Below are 19,223 nucleotides of genomic sequence, written 5' to 3'. Positions count from 1 at the left end.
TCACAAAATACATGACTTTTTACAGCAAGTTTCAGCCTAAAGTAATTTTTCAGTTAAGTATTACAAATCCTTAAAAGACAAACTGATGCCAATGATATGCTTTCTTCTAACAAATTATAAATAGAGCAAACGCTAGAATTTAATTTAAAATACCAATTTTAAATATTAAACATTCTATTTGGCTTGTTATGAAAAATTAGTATTTGTTTCAATCTGATTCTGACTTCACTTTTGGCAAACTAGAGGAAATCAGAACTTGCATATAAATGACAAAGCATAAAACCAGTGAAAGAACACAAGTGACACTCATTCTGTTCTCTCGAAATCACCATGACTTTTTGAGAAGTGAGGTGAATTCCCATAAAGAGTTCACACACTACGTAAGGCCCAGACCAGCAGTGGTTGTAGTTTCGATCCACTGTCCTTTTATATCTCTACAGTCTTCTTTTTTTTTTTAAAAGGAAATGCAGAATTATTCATGAGACAAGATGTACTTAACATTATTCCCCCTCTTTATTCACTTAACATGTCAGATCTACTTGCATGCTTCATATTATGTTCATTTCTTACTATTCTATTTCAGACCTCTGGGACTAAGCCTGCACAGCTACAGACTTGTAAACAAAATGTCAAAATCATTAAGCACTTTATTACATCAGAAATACTTTTAGGCAATGCATGGTGTTGCTTTCCCAAACCATTACACAATGCCTTCTTCAGAAGCCTAGGAAGGTTAAACCAATATAAATTAAATTGTAATAAACACAGTTGTCCTTCTATGACTGCTTCTTTCAGAGAGATTCTTGTAAGACTAGACAGGGACTCACCACAGTTGTGAAGAGTAATCTACTGGTTTAGGAACCTAGGACATGAAAAGATACAAGAGAATGAGGATCAAGATTTTTTTTCTAATCAACACAAATCAGACAGCATTGATCTAATTGTCAATATCCAGATGAAACAAGTTAAAAGAAACAGATGATCTAATTCGTCTGCAAGTAGTATTTTCTTTTGAAGAAAGTTATAATAAAGGACAAATATTCCATACCATTCTGAAAGTAGTACAGAATATTTTAACTCTTTGCTGCTGTGACAGATATTTTTTTACTTAATAGAACTGTTAGAAGTTTTTCTGACAGTGCCTACATTCAAACTTCATACATAAAATAGCCCAGTGCTACATATTGTTGAAAAGTATCATTAAAATATGCAAAAAATTTACTGTAACATGACAAAATTCACTTCATATTTTCAGGATTGTATGGCCTTAAAAATACTGTCTACTAGGAAATACAGTATATAACCTTCAGAGATGGATCCATAGATTGTATTGTATGACATCATTCATACCTTTCTATTTGACTTGGTTAACTCTTGTACTGGATTTTAATAAGCATGGAATTTGTTTCTTAAATTCAATTTAAAAATTAAGCAAACTACAAACAGTTTGCAAAACTGATGTTATATGTATACATAAACATATGCATAGATAATGTTTATACATGCACAAGATGCACAGTATAGCAATTCCCATGAAAATCAGCATTTCATCTTTACCATCTCCCACTGGTGTATGATACTTTGGTATTATCCCACTCTTCTAAAACAACATGTGAAACTTGCAAAGTAAGTATTGAAAAATTGATTTTGATGGAAGCTTAGCATACATCTTGCAGACTTATAACCTAATGTCATATATTCTTAGATAAGCAAATTATTTCTTTTTTTTCTTCCAGTAAAACCAAAGAATGTTTTATTATTTTCTAGAATCTAATAGGGGAAAAAGATTACAGTAACATTCTTCTCACATTTTTTTATTTACAATATATGGAATGTCTTCAACAGAGACTTCCAAACACAGATGAACTCAGGAAGATATTATTATACAAGCTTACAAACTTAAATTAATTGAAATTAATTACAACTCCCACTAACTTGACCTAAGGTATCAACAAAGATCTCTATCAAGTATCTAGACCTGACCTTGAAATAAACTTCAGCGATGGGACAAAACCCCACCCCACCCCCCAAAAAAATCCCAGAACCAAAAACCAAAACCAAGCCAAACCAACCAACCAAACAATTTAAAAACAAACAACACCACAAAACAAACAAACAAACAAAAAACACCTCCTTGCATATTTAATCACAGTATTCTGCAGTTAAAGTTGCAAGAGTCAAGAAATGCAAAATTTTTTTGTTAACCTGTCCAAAATGCTATGGTATATTCTAGCAGTATTGCTGAGGTTGTAGTAGGCAGCTTTTGAATGGAAAAAAAAGCAGAATAGGAAGCTATGAAGCAATTATTGAACCAGGATATTGTAAACTAGATGACAGCAGGTGGTCCAAATTGAGGGAATGTACAGAGGAATATGATATTTACAACCACTTGTGTTGATAACATATTATCTTACAACCTCCTCAAAAAAAGCTCAGTTACTGGAACGCAAGATTAGTAAATTATTGAAACAAGTAAGAATTATTACAATTTCACCATTTTAAGGCTCTCATCTTCATGCTAAGAAGCATCAACACCAGAATTATATAATGCGCTTACTCCAAATGCTTCACCTAAAACCCTGGCTAAGTATATTCTTAGTTAACTTCAGAATATTTTTTTATTGAGAAAGTTTTAAAAAAAACTTAGATTAGGAATTAGTATCTCTCCTAACTTCTCTTCTCCACAGAAGTAAACAAAACTGCTCAGGTTTTTGTGATAGGATAGGGTTTTGGCTAACTTCAAATTTACTTAAGATTTAACTTCCATCCCTGCACTGTTAAGATTCATTTCCATGAACCGAAATCTGCAGAGTTCACAAAGCTCTGCTTACTGCCTTTGACATAATGGTCATTCACACTAAATACATGACCACTTAACTCAAATGCTTCTCAACCCAAGATTTTTATGATAAAATTTCTGAATTTTACAGGACAGCCCAAAACTCACATTTTTTTTAAACAGCAAAGCAGACACTAGTGTGAAACACATTAAAGTTCTCTGTGATAAAACCAGGGTCACATCTTCAGCTTGCACAACAGTAAATCTATCCAGGTGTTAAAACAGTCATTAAGTTAGTCTAGTTCAAGACAGAAAAAGGAAATGTGCATTATTCCCAAATAGTGTAGACAAAGGGCTCTCAAACGGTAGCATTTGTAGTGCTGGTGGTATGCAAACCCCTTTGAAGTTTAGGGGTCCTAACACAGCCAGGTACTACCACTGGCAGCAGCAGTGGCTCTTCATATCCCTACAACTACTGATGGTGTTACTTGGGCACCTCTGCTTCCAATGGTGAGACTTGGAAAAAAGTTAAGATTATGAAAATGCTGACAAAGAATTCCTATGAAAAATGTTTTAGCAAAGCAACCAAATGAGACATTTCAAGGCCAACTAGGCACTTACATTGTCTTCACATGCTGTGAGATATTTCAACAATATATTTCATCTACAGAAGAATTGCACCTTTAATGATTTGTACTACCCCCATAGGGCTAATTAAATAACACGCATTCTATCAGCAGCAGGAGAAGAAAGAATAGCTTAAAAAAAAAAAATATCTGTAATTTGTCAAGTAGTCCTACAATGTTGGAAAGAATATAAAAATTCAAAGATGGTTTAAGTCCATCCCCCAGAGAAGTTAAACAATACATGAGTAATCCTTTTCATTAATTTTGAATGCATAGGTATATATAGAAAAAGTGTTGTTCATTGTCATGAAACGGAGTAAAATCAAATGTTATTCCAGAAGCTCTTGGCTCACACTGTGCTATGTATCCAATGCCTCTATAGGAATGAGAAAACTGGAGGAAAGCTAGGAAGAACCAGATATTACTCATATGTTGCAGAAAATGTCTGCTGACATACACTACTTATTGCAAAGAGGGAAAAATTGTTTATAGGTACATCTGTGAAAAGTCTGGAATATAGATATTCTGGAGGTCAGCAGTTTTTCATTCAATATTCATTCCTAAAGTCTTTTGATGTATGTATTTTATGCTGTTTCTGGGCATTTTTATATCAGCTGGCTGTAAAGACTGTTAGACTTCATAATAACATTAAAAGTTATGGCATGTTTAAAACCTGACTGATGTTTCAGTATCTTTAACTGCATCACTTATCATAATAAGATGTTTATATTTCATCCTTCCAAGTTAACAGTGGTGAAGCATCAATTTATCTTTTTGTTCTGATCATGACACCAGTTGGTGACATTTCATGAATAATATTTATTCATTCTGTAAAACTGTATTATTTTCAATACTCCTCTAAATAGTATATTTTAAATTTAGCAGAAACCTTTATCACTAGAAAGCAATCTTCACAACACCCGAGCAGCGTTTTTCCTAACTTTGGATATCCGACTTCCTCTGCTTTAAAGTATAGTGGTGGGTCCTAAAATATTGCTACAGTTGCTGTTCAAAGATACTATACAATGACTGACTAGGTGGCTCCAACCAAGAACCTAATGCCAATACATGGCAGGTACTGCCTGCGTTCAGGACAGTGACACCATGGCACGGGAAATCCACAACTTCTACAATAACCAAGGGGTCGAGGGAATCATAGAATCATTTAGGTTGGAAAAGACCTTCAAGATCATTGAGTCCAACTGTCATCCATGCCCACTAAACCATGTTATAGAGTACCCCATCTACTCGCTTTTTGAATACTTCCAGGGATGGTGACTCCACCACTTCCCTGGGCAGCCTATTCCAATGTCTGACAACCCTCTCAGTAAAGAAATTCTTCCTAATATCTAACCTAAATCTCCCTTGCCTCAACTTGAGGCCATTTCCTCTCGTCCTATCTCCAGCCACCTGACAGAAGACACCAGCACCCACCTCACTACAACCCCCCTTCAGGTAGTTGTAGAGAGCTGTAAGGTCTTCCCTCAGCCTCCTCTTCTCTAGACTAAACAACCCCAGCTCCCTCAGCTGCTCCTCATAAGACTTGTGCTCCAGGCCCCTCACCAACTTGGTTGCCCTTCTCTGGACATGCTCCAGCACCTCAATGTCTTTCCTGTAGTGAGGGGCCCAAAACTGAACACAGTACTCGAGGTGCGGCCTCACCAGTGCCGAGTACAGGGGAACAATCACCTCCCTGCTCCTGCTGGCCACACTATTTCTGATACAGGCCAGGATGCCATTGGCCTTCTTGGCCACACTGCTGGCTCATATCCAGCTGGCTGTCAACCAGCACCCCGAGGTCTTTCTCTGCCGGGCAGCTTTCCAGCCACTCTTCCCCAAGCCTGTAGCGCTGCATGGGGCTGCTGTGACCCAAGTGCAGGACCTGGCACTTGGCCTTGTTGAACTTCATACGACTGGCCTCAGCCCATTGATCCAGCCTGTCCAGATCCCTCTGTAGAGCCTCCCTACCCTCAAGCAGATCAACCCTGCCTCCCAACTTGGTGTCATCTGTAAACTTGCTGAGGGTGCACTCAATCCCCTCATCCAAATCATTGATGAAGATATTAAACAGAACGGGGCCCAACACCGAGCCCTGGGGAACACCACTTGTGACCCGCCGCCAACTGGATTTCACCCCATTCACCACAACCCTCTGGGCTCGGCCATCCAGCCAGTTTTCCACCCAGCAAAGAGTACACTTGTCCAAGCCATGAGACGCCAGCTTCTCAAGGAGTATGCCATGAGAGACAGTGTCAAAGGCCTTGCTGAAGTCCAGGAAGGTAACATCCACAGCCTTTCCCTCATCCACTAGGCAGGTCACCTGGTCATAGAAGGAGATCAGGTTGGTCAAGCAGGACCTGCCTTTCCTAAACCCATGCTGACTGGGCCTGAACCCCTGCTTGTCCTGGACTTGCCATGTGAGTGCTCTCAAGACACGCTGTTCCATAATCTTCCCTAGTACCGAGGTCAGGCTGACAGGTCCGTAGTTCCCCGGATCCTCCCTCCGAGCCTTCTTGTAAATGGAAGTCAACATTGGCAAGCCTCCAGTCCTCTGGGACCTCCCCTGTTGACCAGGATCGCTGATAGATGATAGAGAGTGGCTTGGCAAGGACCTCCGCCATTTCCCTCAGTACTCCTGGATGGATCCCATCAGGTCCCATAGATCTGTGAGTATCCAGATGGCGTAGCAGGTCACTAACTATTTCTTCCTGGATTAAGGGGGGTATATTCTGCTCTTCATCCTTACCGTCCAGCTCAGAGGGCGGAGTACCCTGAGGATAACTGGTCTCCCTATTAAAGACTGAGGCAAAGAAGGCATTAAGTACCTCAGCCTTTTCCTCATCTCTGGTGGCAACGTTCCCTTCTGTATCCGTTAAGGGATAGATATTATCCTTGGGATTCTTTTTACTGTTAACATATTTGTAAAAACATTTTTTGTTGTCCCTTACAATAGTGGAAGAAAGCTAAGTTCGCATAACATTTTCATCTTGATTCCAGATCTGTTCTCTCACCCAATCTAACATACCTTGTACCTACAAATACTCTGTACATCCCTCTTCAAACAAAATTCTGAAAATACAGGGTACTAAAGATGTCTCAAGGTATACTAATGTATTTATACTCTTTAGAAGCACATGAGTATTTGTTTTAGAAACTAGGCACAATATAAGCCTTAAAAGCATATCAAAATGCAGACACTAACATCTGATTCCACCTACTTACAAACTACTTAAGTGGCATATCTTGATTGCTGTAATTAAAGCAATTCTATTAAGTCAAACTGTTGTGAATCCAGTTAAAAGAAGTTAAAGCTGTCTTAAAGCTTTGATATGATTCGTCACTGGTTTTACGGGTTTATATCAATTAATCTCAACAAAGGGACATATAGTAATCTGATGGACAATGTTACAGAAGGCAGAGAATGAAGGAGCAAGCATAAAGTATATTAATGTATCATCACATCTGTATACAAAACTCTTGAGTACATATTATAAAATAATTTTTCTTATTGCTATCCTGAACTTTTCTAGATTGAGAACATCCTTGTGTGAAATAAAGGCAAGTAAGAACCTACAGAAAGGAGAAAATTTATTGAGCAGTCTGAATTTGAAATTTTATATTAGTTTTACGCATTTTTAAATTCACTACTTATGGTGTAATCCCTCTCTCTAACCCAAAGTGACTGGGGAATAGATTAGAACCACAGCATTCTCACCTTAATGCTGTGGAAGGAAGAAAGTGCACTTTCACATAAAAAGTGTTTGTTCCATACTCTGGAAACTCTTTAGACAGTTCAATTTATTAATATTCCCAAAAGTTAAATCTGCCTCTCAAACATGTTTTCTTGACATGTCCTATCTACATCCAATAACCGAGAGCATTATAATGCTATATTTTATGCAATATTGAACATACCACAAAACCACAAAGGAACTAGAAACAATATGATTTTCGTAAGGTAAGATTAATAAAGCAATGGTATGAACTAGGCAGTTTTTCTGTAAGATGACAAACAGAATTAAACAATTGTACTTACACATGGGCTGGGCTTTACTGCATCACTTGGGAAGAATCCAAGCTCTCCTGTTGTTAGATTTCTGCCCTAGAAAAAAACCCAATATTTTCCATTTTTGAGACATAATGGTGATTAATAGTAAATAATAATACATGCACAGGGATTTAGGACAATGAGAGTATATCAAAGAGTCTTTAAAATAAAATGCTGTTCTAATAAATTGTGTTACTCAACAGTTGTGTGGGTTTTGTTGTTTTGGTTTGGGTTTTAATTTATATAAGCAATAATTACAGCTGATACACCTGAGATCTCTGAGAGATGAGATGCAAGAAGGGGGCTCAGAGCCTGGGTTGTGATTCCCAATTCTGTCAATGTCTGCCAGTGTCTTGTATCTTCATTAACATTAATTATCTCCTTTCAAGTTACTTCCTCCTCATTTGGCATCACTCTAGCGAGAGCTGCCACACCACAACATTACAGATCCCCAAAATGACTACACCACCATGTAGCGGAAGTTGCAGCACCTGAGAAATCATGCTAACTCCAATGGGAACTTACAGCTAATAATCCATCAGTCAATTCAGACACAAAGTTCTACAGTTAAAGGCTTCCATTAGTGATTCAAATCACTGGAAATCAGGTGGGCACGAGAGTACTAACAGAATTAAAGATTAACCCTCTGTCTGTGATACATTCACATGTTGTAGATGCGCCCACACAACTGGGAGACCAGCTGCAGAAATGCATCCAGCATGGCCTAAACTGAGCCTTTTAAGCAACACAACTGCTGCCCCAAGTTGCAGGACCACCAATTTACCCTGGGCTTCTAAGGGCCAACAGTGACCTGATCATCACAGAGCCATGCCTCAGCAGCTCACAATTCATCATCAAGCTCTCCTGAAGAACGCCTCCCCAGCGAGACAGAACAGCAAAATAAAAACACCTTTCTAGTCCTAGTAAACATTCAGCTGTGACCATGCTGACCACATTTTTCAGAGCAGAACAGAGCACATAGCTAAAATTTCTAAACAGAGATACATAAAATGAAGGCATCAAAATGTGTATTTTGGCAAACAAATGTTTTCATTTAGCAGATTTTTGAAAGTACATAAATGCCTAACCTCCATTAAATTTAATATACTGACTGTAAACATAATACACTATCAGCATTTGGCAATGAGAGTAAGAATGAGTACTTCACAAGCACTTTAATCTTGAAAATTACATTTATTTTTTATTTTTGATGGCATACCTGCAACACAAAAAATTAGAAGGAGAAAAAATGCTTCAGACACAGAATTTCTTTGGGGTTTTAGTTCATTTTGTTTCTGTAACACTAAATGTGTAATTGTACCCTAATACCACCACACAAAACAGAATTCAGCAATTTCAAACAGGGTGGAGCTGAATGTAAAAGCAAGCATTAACAAAGTTTTATGAAAAAATGAAAACATTCTTTGATTGTGATACCCTAAGCACAATAAACGAGTACATCATTTCCCTAGGGAGATCATTATGCAATTTATCACACACAGATAGTAACCCCAGTAACTACCATCTTTACCAAATATACAGAGAAGTGCAGAGGAGGTAGAGAAGAGAGAAAAGCAGTCAAGCAGTATTTAAGCTATAATATACTGAAGAGCAATCATATTAAAAAAAGAATTATGCGTAAACAAGTGACAATCTTATAGATCTGCACCTGTGTTCAGCAAAGCTTCCTTGCCCTCTTTGCCACTACCTGCCTGAATACAGGTTACCCTTTGCATCCGTATGTTCTATTTACTTCCGAAACTTGAATCCCTCTGAAGCAGACTTAACTTACAAGCAGAGTTCTGACACAGTCTCCCATCTAAGGGATACTTATTTACAATACTAATCTTATCTGAATAGCAAGTGATATCACAGTCAACACGACCAGCCACTGAATAAAATATATTAACGAGAAAAAGCATTTGAAGGAGCGCAACTGAACATTAGTTTTGTATGTGCCCACACACCATTGCTATTCATGAGAAATATTTATATAAAGCGAAAGAAGCTGAACAAGATGACACATCATGCAGCATATGTCCACAACAACTAGAAAGCAGCCAAGGATCAAAATTTGATGAGCTGAGGGACAGACCCCGTGTTACCTTCTGAAAGTGCAAAAAGGGAGATAATTTCAAATGTTCAACAGCATTTCATAATGTTTATAGTGCTCCTCCTCTAAGTCAGAAATACAGTCTGGATACTTATAGCATACTCACTGTTTTTCCAGAAATGTGTTTGCATACCCTGAAATCTAGAACAAAAGCTAGCTTTGATTTGCAGACATTTAAATGCTTCAATCTGCACTGAATTATACCAAACTGAGCTGTTCTATGACCTCAAGTAAAAGTAAAAAAAAACCAAAACAACAACAACAACAACAAAGCCACATTACAGCCACTAAAGAAACTGTAGGATGTACAGAAAGACCAGACCATGGGACAATATGATGTAGAGCCAGCATTACATTATCTAGCTTAGATACTGCTAGCAGTAAGTACACAGTCATATGAATCGCAGCTTAAAAACTCAGCAGAGCAGCAAGGATTGGTGGAGATTAGCAGTGGTCCTTACTAGCTAAATCATTATCACAATGCAGACATTATAAGGTATACACATTCAGAATAAGGGAACTGAACTGCAATCCATAGGCTGTATTGCAACACATACATGCATTTTCACTTTAAGTATTCTGTAGGTAACAATTCAATGGAACTTGCAGCAAAAAATTAATCATCTGGAGGACACTGAACATTTGTTGAAATGGTGAGAAACTACATCATCAGTAGAGAGACTTATAAGATAGGTACAGCATTAAGAAATACTCTCTGCCCAAGCAACAATTTCCTTAGAAGTCACCACTTGTTGGAAGAAGGTGTTCTGTGCAGCTGTGGGACACAGATGTGTCACTTCATTGGGCTAGGGGAGGCTACAAGCGAAGCATGCGTTCTATGGACAGTACATCAAGACCAAAGCAAAAGCAGCAGTAGAGAAGTCACATGGACAGACTCTCTCATCACACAAAATATCCCCAAGTACTGTGACCAGTACAAAACTTTGCTTTTGCATTTTGAGCAATACCATGAATGTAACAAGCACTGAGACAACCCAAGAAAGGCTTTGTTTTCTGAAGACAATCTTCACATGAGATAACTGCAGATGACTTTGTTAGTTAAATAAATGCAAATCCTTAAACAGAACAGGGTTTGATTTATTACACATTGCTGAAGGAAACAGCTCACATTAAAATGCTCTGTCAATAATGAGCTCGTACAAATAATTTGATAATGTCCTTACAAGACTAGGTTGTTTTGTTTAGTTTAGAAATCCTAGCTAAATTCATCAAGCCTTGGTGTCATTCATACACAAAACCAAGACCTGTTGTCAGATGATTTCAAAATTTAAGATCTATCCCTAAACACATTAACAGCAGCAAAATTATTATGCCACCATATTCACTTCTACTAATCATTTCTTTCTACTTTATGTTTCCTGCTTGCTAATTGCTTATTGTTTGATGAGTAAGCATTTCCCTTGAACACTGCCCTATAATGGCTTATGGTCATTATAAAAGTAGAAGCAAAGGACTGGACAGAACTAGTTTTAAAATGTGTATTATGTATATACTATTACATTGTATTTCTAAATTATTATATTATATATTAAAATATATATTATATGTATACATGTGTGTATGTGCATACACATATTCATCTATATAAGGGCCAATGAAGCCCTTCAGTCCATTTCTTTCAATGACAGTCTCAGCAAGACTAGAGGCTGATTCACGACCCTTGTACCTGTTTTAATGAGGGAGACTTTCTGAAGCCATTTGACACATTTGCTCTAAATTTCCAGACTGCTGTCTGCTACTTAGCTATGCGATGCCCATTAACTTCATTGGACATGCACAGAACTGGAACTCCAGGATAGCTAAAATTCATAAATTATTATGTCCTTCACCCATTTTTGTTTTGTTTACTGCAAAGTGTGGTGAAGAAAGGAATGAAACAGATGAAAAATTACAAACCAAATTACAAACCAAAAAGAAAAAAAAGGCACTTTTACAGTGCTGCCTTACCAATGTTTCAATTTTATATCACAAGTATATTTATAATATACTTAATGCCTTTAGGCTGTTTACAGCAGGACCACTAACTCCTGAAGCTTTAGAAAGTACATCTGTAATAGCTATTACTTGAGATGGGTTTAATATGCATCAAAGAAAAGCTGATTTTCAAATAGGAAAGAATCAGTCCAGGAAATACCTGTATTCTTTCGGCATACTTGAGAAACGTGATTGCCTGAGGATGACAGGCAATTGCAATACAAAACTGTGAAACTAGAATTACATTGTATCTTATGGTAGGCATTGCGGCACCCCTGAAAGCCTACTCTCAGGTTTAGCAGGTACCAATTTACTCAAACCAAACTCAGAAGAGGAGAGAAATATTCACATCTATAATAAAAATCTGACTACTTCAAAGCTGCACTACTACAGCTGAGACAACTATTAGTGCTCTGGTTAAGGGGTCTGACATTTCCATTTAAAAGACCAAGCTTTCTCCTCTCTCTCTTCCCCAGCCCCTCTTCCTTTTCTTATTTTGTTCTGCAAGTGATGTTAGCCAAACACCAGCTAGGCAAGCAGCATGGGTCTTTTAGTCTTGTTGCACCTTGACTGAGCAAAGAAAAGTAGTCATGCACAAGGGGATGCATGAGCACCAGCGTAAGACCATCCTTCTCTTTTTATGCAGCCAGGTGTTTACTGAGGAGAGTAAAATAACTTGTGACAGTATCAACCCCTTCTAATATTACACATTCTCTTTGAAGAAAGCTTAGGTTTTGGATGATAACTGAAGAGGCAGAAAGCAAATTCATGGAATTCAGAAATGCTTATCTCAGCCGTCTTATTGTCTCTGTGATTCCTCAGTTTGCCTCTCAGACAAGTATTTGGTGTTTCATAAAGAAAAAACCCATACTTCTCCTGTTTTCCAGACTGCGTGACCGGTAGATTCGTATGTGTATATGGTCTTGAATTACCACAGAACCTACCACAACAATTGCTATACGATCATTCAAATATTAACTTAGAAGAATTTTAACATCTATCAAAACACATTTGATCACACTTAAGCTACAGTTTAAGCACTGCTTAGTAACTTGTGGTGTTTACTTGATGTACTGTAAAGAATGAAAAGATTATACTTAAACCACACATACTTACCCATTACACTTGAATTTCTGAACTGAGTAACGGTCAACTTAAAAATCCATTCTAATATTAGTCTTGCAGGTCAGCTGTAAATTACTCTAAAACACCTCTTGAATAAAACTTACAGATTTTAATACAAATTGCATTTTGCAGGGGTTTTTTTTCTTAATATACATTTTAAAATGTAGATGTCATCACAAGACTTATGAAAATCTGTATTAAGCAGTCTGTGACAAAACAGCTTGTGAGGAAAAAAAAAAAAATTTCCTGAATGATGCTAATGGAGATGACAATTTCCATTAAGATTCAAATCTATTACTAAGGCTTCTGGGGAAAAAGCCTCACACACTTTCCGGTTTCTGCTAGTTAAACACAGTGAGATTCTCACTAAATTCTTTAGCATGACAGGTACAAATAACATCTAAGACAAATTCCAGTAGATTGAGTTGACGGATGTGTACGAACATGGCAATACAATCAGTCCCACAAGGTGCCAGTAATTCTGGCCTGTACTAACTGTGTTAATCAGATGATCACCCTTATAGCCAGTCCCAAATCAAGAGCATGATTAAAGGCTTCTCTGGATCAGAACTCAAGACCTTGCAGAACCAAGCCCTGCGTATACAACTATATAGACCAAGATCTGCCAACCAATGTTTGAAAAAATTTCTTTTCAGTGATGTGAAGTATCTATGGTCTGCTAAATAACGGGGGTGGGGGTGGTGTTCGTTTGTTTGTTGGGCTTGTGGGTTTTGGGGTTTTTTTTGGCGGGGGGTGGGAGGGGTACAATTATCTACATATTTTTTAATAGATAAAGCAATTCTATTGTTTATGACTTCCCCTGGTTAGATGTTGTTCAGGATGATGCCATGGCATAGAAACAGAGTTCACTGATTCAGTGCTGGAGAGTTTGGAGAAGATTCAATCCTAACTGAAGCCAGTAAAAAAATAAAAAAAAAAAAAAAAAAGACCTGACTAATGTAACAGACCAAGCAGTTTTTATAATTATATTCATTAACTTATTATAGCCTCAAAGGAAAAAGAAAATCATGAAGACAAACACAGGAACAACAATTCAAGACAACAACAGATGCTTCCCAGTTGTTGTTCTATGAATATCCTGGAAGTTCTTCTATTTATCCCTATTTTCATTTATTCAGTAACATCAGTAGTATGCAGGATTCTAGTACGAACAATAAAGAAAGCAATCAAGAAAAATGAGACATGCTTTAATGCATTTATCTTTAAAATGAATGCAAAACAGCATTTTGAATCTTTTTGTAGTTATCAGTCAAAAAGAAATTTCAGTAACAGTAGTAGCGATGTGAATCATGTGATACTAAATTTTGCCATCACTAGAATATATTTTTCCCATGTACATAAAAAACTGTTCTTAACTGACTTGAGAGGTCATCAAGAAGTTTAGGTGATTCTGTTTTGCAGAGCTATTTCTCCCCCTGTAAATCTAATATTTGTAACTGGGTTTTGCCAATATAGCTTTCAGTTCCTCTATGTTAGAAAAGCAGTGATTGAAAATTCACAGGACTTTGCTGTTTATGTGCCAAACACTCTCCTTAACTCTTACAATTTCACTAGAAGGACTGCTACCAGTGCCATGTTCTTGCAGATTTATTCACCGGGACTTTTACTCTAAAGGCTGCAAGACTGAAGCTTTACACAATACAGGAAGTACTGGTAACTGAAAAGTAAAAATAGTAGTATTAGACATTTATTTTGGGTAAAACACAAAGATATTCTTTTGTTGTTCAAAAAGGAAAAAAGTCACAAGAGCAATATAGTAATAAGAATTTAATATTTGGGACTAACAGAATATAGCCATTTGCTCAAGCATACAATACCTGCCAAAATAAGCTATGTGCATCTCCTCTAATTAGTTCTATAGTGTCCCCAATCTGGATATGCAATGGTGGACCATCTTGTGTGGCTGGCTGTGGTATTCCATTGTAGTTTCGAATTACTTGCATTTTTGGTAAACCTGAACAAAAGAAAAAAAAAGAAACAAATAAAACAAAGTCATCATATATATTTTAGTAATGACAATTTATAAAATCTGAAGACCACAAAAGCAACCAATCAACAAAGGGATACTATGTCTTTAATAGCTACCTGACTAAGGCACTAGGGCGATGTCTCAGTAATGTATCATGTACAACCTAATAGAAAAGAACTACTTTGAAAAAAACATCTTTGTCCTCTCTTCTTCTTGGGGTAAAGTTGATTTCATGTCTATGGAGGCTCTTTCCTCTACATGTGCACCCCTGGCTCGGCATAAGGTTGAAATATTAAGGCTATCTTTGTAGTTCAAGGCAAAAATTGTAATGACCCAGTATTAAAGACACCAATATGGATAATCTCATTGGCTTTAGATCTGTATTACTAAAAAGCCTGCTGCTGATGTGAACATGTCCAAGAGAGTAAGGATGACAATCCTTCTAGGCTTCTCGTAAGACTTTTTCTTTTTTTTCTTTTTTTTTTTTTTCTTTCCTGTTTGGTTTTTGGGGTTTGTTTTGGTTTGGTTTTTTTTTAATTTTCAAGTTTTGACAATATTTTTTGATACATGTAGCAAAGCCTGGATCAATTTAAGGTTTCATTTTCAAGACAAGAACTCTAGCTGCACACTAGTCCTTCCACATCAATACTGGCTGCATCTGGACAGCTGATATAGATCTGATTGTCATGTAGTCCCCACCTTTTTTTTTTTAAAGGGAGCAATCCACTTCTTGACACACAAAATATTTTCCCCAAAGACTAGTCTCTCTGCCTGTACATAAATCACTGTTTATAACTACAGTTCCAGAGCCCTCCACAAGCATGTATCAAATGGGGGACGGGAGGGTGGATTTCAGCAGGGAGAAAAACCTGTGCGTACTGTAACTGCATGTTCTTATAACTATAACAGAATTTAAAAAAAAAAAAAAAAAAACACAAACAAACCTTAAAGCATTATGGACAGCTAGTGTATTGCACTAAAAGAGCATGCTGTGATATTATAAGAATTCTTGAAATCAAGTGAAGTACCACCCACTTCATAACAAAGATAGTAAAGACTTAAAAGCTTTTAGAAAAGCATTTTTTCCATTCCTTATACTGCCAAGGAAAGCATCATTTTAACATAACAGATCTGTTTTAATCACTCTCCCTCTACCTTTAAATAAAGCTTTATATAATAATTTCCTTGTTTTTAACTGCACGTGGGATGTTAAAAATTGCTACATTTAAGTGGCATATCCATTTATAAACTTAACCAAAAAGTTTTTGTTCAAGTAAGATTTTGTAAGAATGTATATTAATAAATACAAATAAGAGTGAAAGCATGCAAAGTCAAGGTAGCGGAGCTGCCATATTTAACCAGTTTCTTGCTGGAGAGTCACGATTAACTTAATTCTAACAACAAAGGATCAGCAGGCCTATAAAAGACCTATTTCTGTTGCAAAATCACTACTATAATTAAGGTAGCAAGAAATACAAATATCCATTATCTCTTCTAAATTGTATGAAACATGAAAGGGATCACCTTCAATAATTACTACTCTGTATTTAAGAATAAATACTAATCCAAAGTGCTGATGAGACATTAAGCAAAGTAATACTAGCTCTTATGTTACTCAACCCAAATGACACCATAACTTTTTCTATTTCAAGTCACCTGGCATACTGAAAATGAGCACCTAATTGTTAGTAAGCCGTTATTCCAATTAGGTAAATACTAGACTTCACTTTATCTCTCAACTGAAGACTGTCATGCTTTCAAATACTGATTCAGCATCAAGAAATGCTGCATCTATTGCATGGCAAATAGAAGCAATGCTGCATACAAGTATCTACTCAAAGCTGACAACTTCGTCCTAATGCAAGGGAACTACCTCATCACACTATAAATGATAGCTCTGCATATACGATAAACAAGCTGTAAGCATGCACTCATCTTGGAGACATATGTGGAAGTTGAAACAAATGCGCAAAAAATTATTCATGTTATGAAACCTTGTATCAGGTGATTTAGTTTATCACATTTTTAGTGTGCATATACAATATACTTGAAACACTACCTTTGCATTGATCTCATCAGAAGATAATCAAGAAATACTGTCATGCACTTTTCAGTGCAAATCCTGGGGTTTTTTAAAGATACTATACTGCTGACATTAGTAATCACAGACACACGTAAAATGACTACTTATTTCTATTTCACTGGTAATTATGATTATTGGCATCTCTGAAAACCAGGCTAAGAGAACATGGGGAAAAAAAATCACGCTGTGCCAACTAGCAGAATTATTCAAAAGTTAACACAGAATTAATCATGTTAAAACATGTCATGCCTAGAACACGTGTATAATTCAATATGCTTAATTCTGTAAAAATCTACAGCAATTTTGATTATATAATTCCATTGGCAGATACAATGTTGGAAGATTTGATCGAACACCTCTTCACATCACTAGAAATAATCCTATTCATTTAAAACAGGCTAACAGGTTAGGGTCTTAACAGACTTTATTACCTTGCTTCAGATCCCTCCTTAAAACTTCTTTGCCATAACACCTACAGAAACTGCGACAACTACAGCACTGATATGCTACAGCTGCTCTCTACTATGGTGACCAACAAATCTTATTCTTCTACTGTAATTTTACTACCTACTTTTATCCAACTGTTGTCTTTGGTCTACTTAGGAGTTCTTTGTGCTCAATGTTGTCTTTGCTAGGAACACACACTGCCTAGTGTAACGCATACGCACTATCACCAGACCTTATAAACCACTATCTGGAATAACAGGGATACATGGCTATAATACAGAAGAAGATTGTGATTTCATTATTTACTGTATTACTTTCATTCACCCACTTCAGGAACGATACTATGTCCTAGCTTCAAGGCCGCTGACCAAAGATGCACGTATAAACAAGGGAAATTATTTTCTGGTGCTAATTATTTAAGCACGTTAGGCTTGACTCAGATTCTGGAAAGTACTTTGTACCTTGAAGTACAACAACTGAAAGTAAATTCACTCTCCAACAACAGGAGTGTCTGAGTCACAGAGAATATATTCATTTCAATATCACCAATACCAGACACGCATAAACAGCCTGTATTGATCAAAGATATAAAAGCAGTGAATGTACAACTAATGTGTTCTACTTGTTGTATGAAAATATCATCAAAACGACCCATCCCTGTTACATGATTTTAAACATTTTTTAAAAATCAGTTTTTCCAGGAACAAAAGACTAAATGAAATCTTTGAAACAATCAATCAGAAACAAGCACATATTATTCTGGAATAGCTATTTTTCCATGGATAAATGTTCTTCTCGCAGAACTTCCCTTATATCACCATTAAGCACGGAAGAAATAAATGGGGTACAGAAAAGTTACTAAATTGAGGTAAAGAGTCAAAGACGTCCAAACAGAATACTCAACTTTCTTTTCACTATATAATTACAGATTTTATGATAGTAGCTCAGAAACAGTTTAGCAGATTAACATTGAGATGGTGTACATTTAATTGGGTAGAATTTGGTCAGCCCTTCACATCCTAAACCTATACAAAGTACACTGGAGTGTGATGGATCAAGTCCCATCATTATCACAGGAAGCAGCTCAAAATCTTTCAGCTGTTTAGCAACCTTATCCTAAAACTAATTTGTTTCTACTGTTCGTTTTAGAACTTTATTCTGTGAGCATTTAGAATCTTCTACTTTCCAGTGTAAAGTAGTTCATGGCCAACTTACATACATCTAGAGGAGGCAGTCTGAATAGTTCTTTTCCTTGTCTGCATTTATTTTCATAACATAGTTATAGAGAGCAATCATACCCCTTTTAACCTCCATTTTGCTAGGCTAAACGAGCCAAGTTCTTTTAGACTCTTCTCATAACGGATCAATTCTTCTGAGGCAGTATACCACCTGCTTTACTGAAGTTCAGACACACAAGATGTAGAGTATTTTCCCTGTCTATCTTGAAATTTCATTCTTAATTGGCACATGGATTCATCACAAATATACTCATTAAGAATCCTGAGTATTTGCTGTAGTATAATAATGCAGACAAGAAAAAATGGTAGGTTACAGAATCCTGAAATGTTTAAAGTGTAATTATGGATTATTTGTGATAGAAACAGTATAGAAACATTATGCATTAATGACTGAAATGTGAAATATGATAAGCATTAGAGACACTGCCATTGTGATGTACATAGCTGCAGTACTGAGAGGATCTGACAACTCCAGAAAGCTTCTGGAAACATATACAGCACAAAAATGTTGTTCATGAGTATGTTTACAAGCAGATAAAATTTGAACACACAGGACAAGGTCAGGATTCAGCCATGCATTACTATAATTAATGTTAATAATCCCATTGGCTTCTATGAGTTCAGATTTCCACATGACTGAAAGTTTTGTCAGGAAACTTTCTAATTTAAAGATGCAAAACCAGGCCTGCAGTTTCCAACCTTGAAATCAAAAAGCAAACTGATCCAGTTATTCCACCAATAAATAGATGAAATTTACTTCAGTTGGAAACCAGGAAAAA

General features: G+C 36.6%; 1 protein-coding gene across 4 annotated transcripts in view; it reads right to left on the bottom strand.

Moving 5' to 3' along the window:
* The window catches only part of VAV3 (vav guanine nucleotide exchange factor 3), a 180,887-nt gene that overhangs the window by 26,530 nt on the left and 135,134 nt on the right, over positions 1–19,223 (bottom strand). For all 4 annotated transcript variants that reach the window (XM_069789456.1, XM_069789460.1, XM_069789459.1 and 1 more), the window contains 3 exons: positions 14,525–14,661; positions 7,442–7,507; positions 828–862 (listed from right to left, as the gene is read on the bottom strand). In XM_069789456.1, coding sequence (XP_069645557.1) covers positions 828–862; positions 7,442–7,507; positions 14,525–14,661 — 238 coding nt within the window. The remainder of the gene's footprint in view (positions 1–827; positions 863–7,441; positions 7,508–14,524; positions 14,662–19,223) is intronic.

This window comes from Haliaeetus albicilla, chromosome 8, assembly GCF_947461875.1.
Source record: "Haliaeetus albicilla chromosome 8, bHalAlb1.1, whole genome shotgun sequence".
Lineage (NCBI taxonomy): Eukaryota > Metazoa > Chordata > Aves > Accipitriformes > Accipitridae > Haliaeetus > Haliaeetus albicilla.
This window is presented reverse-complemented; position numbering and strand designations above follow the sequence as displayed.